Source organism: Panulirus ornatus, chromosome 15 (assembly GCF_036320965.1).
Source record: "Panulirus ornatus isolate Po-2019 chromosome 15, ASM3632096v1, whole genome shotgun sequence".
Lineage (NCBI taxonomy): Eukaryota > Metazoa > Arthropoda > Malacostraca > Decapoda > Palinuridae > Panulirus > Panulirus ornatus.
The window spans coordinates 1,400,783-1,411,308 of NC_092238.1; the positions used below are offsets into that span (position 1 = coordinate 1,400,783).

General features: G+C 39.0%; 2 protein-coding genes across 2 annotated transcripts in view; both read right to left on the reverse strand.

Annotated features, from left to right (window-relative positions):
- The window catches only part of LOC139753648 (PAT complex subunit CCDC47), a 26,062-nt gene extending 22,163 nt beyond the window's left edge, over positions 1-3,899 (reverse strand). The window contains exon 1 of the mRNA XM_071670261.1: positions 3,810-3,899. The gene's annotated coding sequence lies outside the window, so the exon portion shown is untranslated. The remainder of the gene's footprint in view (positions 1-3,809) is intronic.
- A 1,685-nt stretch (positions 3,900-5,584) lies between these two features.
- LOC139753650 (uncharacterized) overlaps positions 5,585-10,526 on the reverse strand; it is a 26,943-nt gene continuing 22,001 nt past the window's right edge. Inside the window, exons 10-11 of the mRNA XM_071670263.1 lie at positions 10,347-10,526; positions 5,585-9,808 (exon numbers count right to left, since the gene is read on the reverse strand). The exon at positions 10,347-10,526 is cut by the window's right edge and continues 82 nt beyond it. Coding sequence (XP_071526364.1) covers positions 10,366-10,526 — 161 coding nt within the window. The 3' untranslated portion in view covers positions 5,585-9,808; positions 10,347-10,365. The remainder of the gene's footprint in view (positions 9,809-10,346) is intronic.

Genomic DNA, 10,526 nt, shown 5'->3' on the forward strand with positions numbered 1-10,526 from the left:
TTAAGAGAGCAGAAGAGGGTGTTTTGAAATGGTTTGGGCACATGGAGAGAATGAGTGAGGAAAGATTGACAAACAGGATATATGTGTCGGAGGTGGAGGGAACGAGGAGAAGTGGGAGACCAAATTGGAGGTGGAAAGATGGAGTGAAAAAGATTTTGTGTGATCGGGGCCTGAACATGCAGGAGGGTGAAAGGAGGGCAAGGAATAACATGCAGGAGGGTGAAAGGAGGGCAAGGAATAGAGTGAATTGGATCGATGTGGTATACCGGGGTTGACGTGCTGTCAGTGGATTGAATCAGGGCATGTGAAGCGTCTGGGGTAAACCATGGAAAGCTGTGTAGGTATGTACATTTGCGTGTGTGGACGTATGTATATACATGTGTATGGGGGTGAGTTGGGCCATTTCTTTCGTCTGTTTCCTTGCGCTACCTCGCAAATGCGGGAGACAGCGACAAAGCAAAAAAAAAAAATAAAAAAAAATATATATATATGTGAGAAAATGTATTCCAAATGCTAAGTGGTATAGGGTACTTATACCATGGACTGTGGTATCAAAAAGCCTAAATGATCTGAGGACCAACAATGCTGCTTCACCACAGACTCGTTGTACTGGTTGCAAAATCTAATAAATTCAAGCAACTTATGTGGGAAATGGAGAATAGCGCAGAGGGAAATATAACAAAAGTTAGCAAAAAAGAAAGATATGGGAAGAGTTTTAACGAAATGGAAACAAATTCATAAGAAACTTGTAGCATCATAATTTTGACAATGCAGTGTAACACTATCAGGCTGTCCTTAGCCTTCTTGATTGTGATAAGGTTAATGATAATAATATCAATAATAATGATAATAAGAGTAATAACCAAAATATAATGAAAAATGACAGAAATAAAACCAAACTGAATGCAATGGTTGGGAAATGGAGAATGGTTCAAAAATCCAGCATGTAATGCAATGGGACAAAAATCATATGGACATCACATGTGCCATGAGGAAATATTCTCACTCCATTCCAGTAATTATGATACATAAAAGTAATAAAATGTTAATGAAATTCAGCAAAAAAAACTGCAAAAAAGATGGTGACCGATTTTTTTTTTACATTAGAGGCTCCAGTCTCAGAAAAAATTCCACATCAAGCATAGGCCCTAATTGAAGTATGGAGAGCTTAATGAAAGGAAAAAGAAGACACAAAGGAAAGTATCTATAAATTTTAGAAAAAGTGAAAAGCATCTTTTAGAAAGTGCCCGGTCATATTCATTGTCAAAGACATGAGAGGATGGAGAGTTCCAAAGCTTTGAGGGGTAAGGAAAGAAACAGTCATCAAAATGGCCAACCCTTAAGCTGCTAATGACCACGCAGTAATCATGTGACACAGCAGCTTGTTATATGGTCTAGCTAGTAGTGTAGGCACACAAGCAGCCAGCTCTCAGGGCCAAAAACCAAAGTAATATCTATAGAAATGGAAAAGCGAACAAACACTGCAGCATCGGGCAAGTGGGTCAAGTTTTGTAGTTAGTCTGGGAGAGTTGATAAGTAAGACCACTTTCAACTCCATTCTGTCGAGTAATGTTGAACAGCTAGAAGCACCAATGTGAGAGCAGTACTCCATACAAGGAGGGAGCAATTTATTGTATAAATGATGCAACTGTTCATAAGAAAAGAAATTTTGACATCTAAGCAGGACGCAGTTTCTTGAAAGGCAAAATTAGCTATTTCCATAATGTAGAGTTTTCATGATTGAGTGGATCTTACAATAATACCAACTATTTTCACTGAGAGAGAGAGAGAGAGAGAGAGAGAGAGAGAGAGAGAGAGAGAGAGAGAGAGAGGAAAGTTGAGGAATTTTTGATAGAGATGGGCAGAAACTGGGTCTTGAAAGCATTAAACTTAACTAGATTTTGTCTATCGCACTGAGATATCCTGTCCAAGTCAGAGTTTATCAAGGATGCTGCATTAAGACAAGATGCAGATCAAGTGAGAAAAGAAGGAGCAGAATTGAAGGTTCTTAAGGAATGTAGTATTGATTCATTAGCATATGAGTGCATTCAGTTATTTCTAGTAGAAAGGAAATCATTAATAAAAAGGAGAAAAAGTGTTGGAGACATAACAGAACCTTGAAGGACAGCAGTGTTGATGGAGAATGGGGAAGAGGCAGATCCATGAACTACCACGGAGACAGACTGGCCAGAGAGGAAATTAGACATGAAACAACAAAGCAAGGAAAGGAAGCCAAATGAGCGGAGCTTTGAGATGAGGCCCCAATGCTAAACCCTGTCAAAAGCTTTGGATATATCAAGGAAAACTAAACAGGATTCCCCCAAATGCTCAAGGGTTGATGACCAGACATTTGTAGAATACAAAAGAATACCTCCAGTGGATCTTGCCTTCTGGAAGCCATACTAGTGATCAGGAAGAAGACTGTGAGATTCAAGAAATCGGGGAATACAGGAGCTGAGGAGGGATTCAAAGACTTTGGAAGTGGTAGATGTCAAAGTAACAGAATGATAGAGGGGTTAGAATAGTCACCCTTCTTAAGGATGGGATTTACCAATGCATGCACCCAGGAAAAGGGATGAGGTCAGGTTTTCAAATAGACATGGAATAGATATACAAGTGTTGGTGCGAGTTCAGCGACACACCCTTTCAATGCACAGGGATGGGTGACATCAGGACCATAAGCTTTGCTTGTCTTCAAAGACAGAAGTGCTTTATGGACAGTTCAAAAAGAGATTACGGGGAGGAGCATGAGATTACTAAGAGTAGCATCAGCGAGAAAGGAATGTTAGTCATCAGTGGGGATAAACAAGAACCACAGAGATGCTTTGTCTATGGAGTAGACAGCAAAAGTAGTCAGAATAAAAAAATGCAGGAAAGGTGGAGCAATTTGTTAGCTAAAAACCAGAGAGACCAATCAGTGGATGACGAGAGGTTGTCGCACTTCCTTTGAATAGAGAAACGCTTTGCCTCACCAAAAATGTACTTGCAACGATTAATGCCCAATGTGTCTGATCCCTTGCTTGAATGGTCTAAAAGGAATAAGTGAACCAACCATCAGAAGAAATTCTTATATATTTTATTTCTCTATCATTTTCCTCTGCTTCAACAACCTGCCAACTCTATGGAGTGTTACTTCCATATCACAGAAAGATGTTACAAATCACCTTCTGAAGGAATCACTATTAGTTTTTGGCAATTTCACTTTTTATGGCCCATAGATGTTACAAAATATTTTTTCCACAAATCTAATCTCAATACTGATTTGTAAGCTAAGTGATATTTATCAGAGTGCTCCAAATAACAGATCTGTGGATTGCATATAAATTCCGTAACTTCTGTGGGGGATAAACTGGGAAAACACTTTCTTTGTTTTCAATATTTAGGAAGGCGAAGCCATTACGCTACAAATCTAAATTTTCTATGGCATGATCACAACTCTGTAAATCTCTTTACGAGTCTCAGAAATCCTAACAGCACAAATACCCTAAATATATACGTGAAGGTGAAACTGTGAGCAGTTAAACAGGTTACTTTCCAATAGACTATTTAAATCGTATTTGTTACGGAATAAGATGCAGCCAAACGGAAGCTGAAATAGGCCGGTTATAGATAATAATGTGGGTGTCACTGACAGCCAAATGGGCCAGGCCAGGCATTGCCCAGGTCACCAAGACAAGAAACCATATAAAAACACTCCTAAGTATTCTACTTTCGGTCACCTCTACAATCTCTTCTCCTTTGAACTTATCACAATGATAACTACGTTGATACAAGTTTCTTGCAAACTCAGAAAGCCAGTATTCACTCACATTTAAGTTTTATGTGACACCGTCTGTTGTTATCACGTCGCTGGTCACATCCCAGCAGACGGCTCCAACCTGGCCAGGGAGCATGTATATAAAACTCTCACACCATCGCACTGTCGAATATATATATATATATATATATATATATATATATATATATATATATATATATATATATATATATATATATATATATATATATATATATATATATATATATATATATATATGAAATACTGGGTCAACACACACACACACACACATAACGTTCAATGGATTTAGAATTCTCTCCTCTCACTTTCTATGGGGCGCAGATAATGGACACACGATAGGTATGTTTAGACATACGAGACAGGTAAGCAAAGTTCAGGTATGAAACTTGAGCACCCAAGACTTGGTGGTATTCATTGTGCGGCTCGTGACCACTCAGTTTGCGGCTCTCCCACCATCATCATTATCATAATAATGATGAATAGATATAGTAATCTTTATGTGAAATACATATTTTCATGAGGTGAGATGAAAGGCAAATTCACAGAGATAAAATTCTAACTTCCTGCAGTACAGGAACAGTACGCGTCCATTATGGAACACACAGGTACACTTCTAACCTTTGGCGGTCTCGGTCAATCAGTTGAGCTCAGGCTTTAGTAGTGAGCAAGACATATTTCATTATTCTTGGGGATTTGCTGTCATTTGTTTGAGAATAGGCAACAGATATTTGAGAATGAGGCAACATTTATGGAAGTAGCGACCTATGTCAAGGGCTAGGTCATGCATTACCTCATGAACTTGTATGTACGGGTCTTCATGACCCTAGGCCACAACATAAGCTAATCTACTTTCCCAGCATTTCTTCTCATAATATATCGTCAAGTTTCTGACTCCCACTTTTTCACCAGCACTCCACACACACCCAGACAAGACCAACATCGTTCTATACTGCCCCATTGCTGATGCCTCGTCCAACCTCATCCATCATCCACCATCAATACCGCGACGGAGGATCACTATTCCCATCGCTCCCATACACACTCCGGGTTCTGACATCCTCCCTCGGGTCACACACGCAGTGGCCGACGACGGCACGACAGACTACACGATGGTTGTGTAGCCGTCCCCAGTGCACGAAGGCAGGAAGAATTAACACACATAATTATATGTACTTTATTTATTTATTCAAAATTCGTAAAATCACATAATTAAGAGCTTATATACAGATATATATGATTTATTCATAAATATGAACAGAAAATACCTTGTACGTGCAATGAGACATATTTCACACTATAGGTACTGATATTAAGTGAAATATATATATATATATATATATATATATATATATATATATATATATATATATATATATATATATATATATATATATATATATTCATTTATTTATTCATTTATACATTGTCGCTGTCTCCCGCGTCAGCGAGGTAGCGCAAGGAAACAGACGAAATGGCCCAACCCACCCACATACTCATATATATATATATATATATATATATATATATATATATATATATATATATATTTATATATATATATATATATATATATATATATATATATATATATATATATATATATATATATATATATACACGTCCACACACGCACATATACATACTTATACATTTCAACGTATACATATATATACATATGCAGACATATACGCATATACATAATTCATACTTGCAGCATATATATATATATATATATATATATATATATATATATATATATATATATATATATATATATTTTATCCCTGGGGATAGGGGATTAAGAATACTTCCCACGTATTCCTGCGTGTCGTAGAAGGCGACTAAAAGGGGAGGGAGCTGGAGGTTGGAAATCCTCCCCTCGTTTTTTTTTTTTTAATTTTCCAAAAGAGGGAACAGAGGGGGGCCAGGTGAGGATATTCCACAACGGCCCAGTCCTCTGTTCTTAACGCTACCTCGCTAACGCGGGAAATGGCGAATTGTTTAAGAGAGCGACAAAGCAAAAAAAAAAAAAAAAAAAAAAAAAAAAAAAAATATATATATATATATATATATATATATATATTGCAACAAAATATTTTTTAGTTGTTATTTAGCCGTCATCAGATAAAATGCTCTGATTGGTCTATTATCCTGATTTCAATGTTCATTATCAATGGTAGTCATGGTTCTTATTGGTTAACTGCCTGTCGTTGTTCATAAATATATATATATATATATATATATATATATATATATATATATATATATATATATATATATATATATATATATTTATATATGCGTGTGTGTGTGTGTGTGCAGTTGATGCTGATAACGATAAGACTTTTGGACGAACACAGTTATGACCACTGACGAGTGAAGTGGTCGTGGCTCCGGCAAGCGGGATCGGGATTTTCTTCCACAAACGTTCATGGTCGATTAGGGTAAGTTAGGTTGCGTGAACTAAGGATAGGATAGATTAGGTTAGGTTAGGTTCCTTTAGGATTGGGTAGTTAGCTTGGGTTGGGTTATAGTCAGGCTGATTTAGCAGAGGTTGCGTTTGGTTGGTGAGGAATATCCCGCTCGCGCTATTCGTCCGTTGTATCGATTGGTGTCGTAGAAAACGTACGGAGCAATGACCATCCCATTTCATATGGTTTCTGATCTGCTCCGTTCATCACACATCTGCGCAGTACAAGACGCAGATAGAGAGTCCCGTCCACTCATGACCGTGGGAGCATGAAACAGACCCAACCAGTGCCCGGCCTCCAATCTCATCAGAAAGAGGCATTGAAGTTTTTACCTGACCAGTTATCATCCTGTTGCTCTGAATTAAACTATACCGAAACTCTGGAATCTCTTTACAACTTTTATTTCCTTGATTAAGCGTTTTGAATCTCAAACTGTTCTCTGATCATCAGAGATCCACCGGTGAAAATCACTTTTTATCTTGCTAATGCCGGGTCGTCTTCTCTGAGAAACTGAAGAATCCTGTGTCAACCTATGCCAACATCATTCCTTCCTAGGATGAGTTGGTGAGTGTAAGACGTAACATGAAACGAAACCCTGTTGGGGTAGAGTCAACATGTTGGTCCAACATTTGAATGACTAACTGTCTGAGTCACAAAAGCCAGAGATATCCAACACTTCATGTATAATGTACAATATTAACTTCTGCAGGATCCAGTCTACCTTGATCATATCCACTTTCCAAAATCAGTTTACCTCCATCCTTCTCCTGAAAGCTGCGTCTGAGGAAACCGACGACTCGCTCAGCTGACTGAATTGTTTGTTTAACCAAATTTTCTGAGGCCAGGACGTTCCGGGAGCTGAGTAACATTATGTGCCACTTGACGCAAATTGTCTCTTCGTCACTCACTTCTGAACCAAATATTATTCCCTATAGCGATATCTAACACAAAGGTTCCTTCCTAGAACGATATCTAACATAATCACTTTGAAATTTAACATAGATCTGGCCTTGCAAAAAGAAATCTGATCAGATGGAGCAATCACTTTAAATGGAAAGAAAGATGCGCTGCTGATCTGTCTGACCAGGATAAGCAAGTAGCTCATCAAAAGCTTCACTTGTGTAATATCTTTATGAATCGTACTTCCTGATAACAACCAAGACCCTGGTAACATTACACTCCCGCAACTCAATACATTCGTTACCAAATGAGTCCAGGAAATCCACCACTTAACGCTAAGGCAACTACAATAATCAACTGAAATACAAAATTCCGTATCTCTTGTTTGTACGTACGCACCAATCTATCACAGTTCTCGGCCAAGACTACGTGCTGGCCTTCCTATTAACCATACACAATTCGAAGCGGCTGTGGCTGGACGTTGGGGGAACTCCTGGACTGGAATTATCCATGGCTTATGTAACAGACTTACAGGTACTACAACTGCAAAAACCGAACATTCATTTCTAAACAGCTGACTCGGTCGACCTATCCTGACGTAGGACCCTACTGCACTATCGTTTTCTCTATGCACAGTAACGTTAATTTCTGCAAAGAGTTCAAAATAAAGAACTTCGGTGGATGTTTTCGCATCAAATGGTCTAATGTCAGAATCGCATACAAGCGAGAATGATAACATGCTTCATGTATATGTTGGCAGCTGCCATTTACTCCTGAGTGGCTGGCACGTCAGGGAGTCACTGGATTATCAAATCAATTGGAGGAGGTAGGATGTCACTCGCTCAGAGCATCTCACCCTTCAACACTAACTTGAGAACCACTGTCGGCTGCTGGAGTGATACAGATAATAGCTGTCTTTAAAGATGTCATGAACCTAAGAATACGACAACAAACAAAAACACTTGAAGATCACCGCTGTTTATTTAGGCTAATTAGGGTGGACTGAATTAGGTTTGTACCCTAGCTAACCTAACCTAGCATAACCTAGAACAAATAAAGGCGGAGGGCGAATCTTCAGGTGATCCATATTTTCTAATATAGATATTTGCGTTCAAATCAAACACCAAGGGTATGATGATCACCTGTTCCAGTTCTTGTGGTTATTACGTCTAATTCTGATGCTTGTTGAAAGATCTCAAATACAATTTCACTTTCTTTTATGCTATGCTTCCTCCAATCATTATATCCTCTCATGTATCGTAAATCCTATGGCTACCACATCTCTGATCATTTTGTTTGCGATATTACATTTTCTCTACAGCTAATCTTTCATAATTACATATCCTTTGGGAATTTGTTTGTCTAGTGACAATATCTGTGTTTTCTTAATGGCGATATCTCATAAAAGCTCTTTCTTCCTGAAGCGATAACATGTGTGATAACTCCCCGCATAATCATAGTTGCTCTAATCCAAGCGATTACAGTACTTCATAATAATTACATATCCTGTAATGTTACTTTGTTCCTTACCATTCATTTCTTTATCAACGTACATGATATACAGTTGGCAATATTTGAAGGGCTACTCGGGATGGGTGAAAGTGAGCAAGGGAGGGAAAAGAGAGGAATGAAGAAAATGAGTATTAGGAAGAGGTGGGATGCAGCCAACATGAAGGTACACTAGCGAGTGTGAACAAGCTCTCTTATTCTGCCATACTGTGTGGCTAATGACGTCAATATTCGTGATCTGAGAAGTCTTCAAGGTAAATATAACAGCTGGTAAGAGGTACCAGTCGTCCTTTACCTTAAACTCTATGTCACCTTTTGTTCTCTCGTTTTCCTCCTATTTCTCTCCATGATAATTACTCATAGATATTTTCGTTTTCATCTCTTCAACTTGTGTCCCTTTCAACCGTCACATACCTGGAAATCTTCCTTAAAAGGAGTGCTATCAAAAGAGTTCTGGGTATGACTAATTCAGTATTCCATCACCAATACTCAGGACAGGAACATCCATTCTGTGTTAGCCTGCTTGGCCTCCGAAGCAGGTAGCGAAGGTATGTGTACTGATGTGAGGTTCACTGTGGTCCTGGATTGATTCGATACACACGTTTATCTGTCTTCCTTCCACTATAAACCCTACCATGTACTTAAAGGCTTCAAGTTCCACATGCGTAGCTATTCCTCTTATATTCTTTGGATTAGACTTTACAAGTATATAATATTTTCATAGATCGATTTCCACCTTCACGTGTTTACCTGACGTAAGACTGTTTTGCTCAGGTGTCTTGTGTGTGGATCCGTGGTTGATGTACCAGCATTTTGTACGTTAGTGACAGTCGTAAGGCGTATGGGTAAATGTGTGAGTATGGCAGGAGTGGGAGGTGTGTGATGAGTTTTTCAAGGACTGTGGGGAACAACATGAATGATCTAGGAAGGATTATAGGTTGCTGACACGAAGTAAGTGCTGAACGATGACCACAGCTGCAAGGTCATAAAGATCGCCGAAGAACGGCGAGGAACCACCAGAATCACGACCCATCGATGATGACCGTCAGATCGCTGCTGGACAGCCTGACGTGGGTGTGTGACGAGGTCTGGTGGTGACCAACTGCGAGTGTAAAACATTCCATCGACTCTGCGGACAAAACATATCATTAGAACAGTTTGCTTGACCTCTGTATCGTTCAAACAGAGGTCTTTCATAAGATGGTTTGAGACAACAGAATCTCTTTATAGAAAATGGCTTGTGCTAGAAAATGTACATACAATCGATCATTACATATCACCGTTTTATAACAAATATCAAAATTGATTTAGAGACCTTGTCGTATAAACTTGAAGATGCTGACCATGCTGCATGAATATTTCCATACTACTGTGTAATATATCTCCACTAGAATACATTTTAATCATACTTCCCCAATACGCATCCTACACCCAGAGGACTGTAAGACACTCTTAACCTCCTCTGATCCCTACAGCATCACAACACCGGAATACAGCCACTTTGTACCACATAATTCAACACACCTACTTATTGCCTTACCGGCCAGGGGTGTACATAACCACAACACTAAAGTATACCAGTGAGAGTTTTACAGTTACATAACCCCGGGTTGCGCTCAGGCAACACTCACTCTGTGGTTAACGTGTGGTCAAAACACAACTCTTACCGTCTGTGTACGAGATTCACTAGAGGGTCAGGTGAGGCCGAGGGAGGTTCTGGCTGACAAACCAGTCAGGATGACTTGGGTCACTTGTGACGTAACTTTTATGTTCTAGATCCTCCTCCGAGACTGACGAGGATTCCGACGAAAGGATGGGACGTGGGATGGTAAACTCCCTGTCCAATG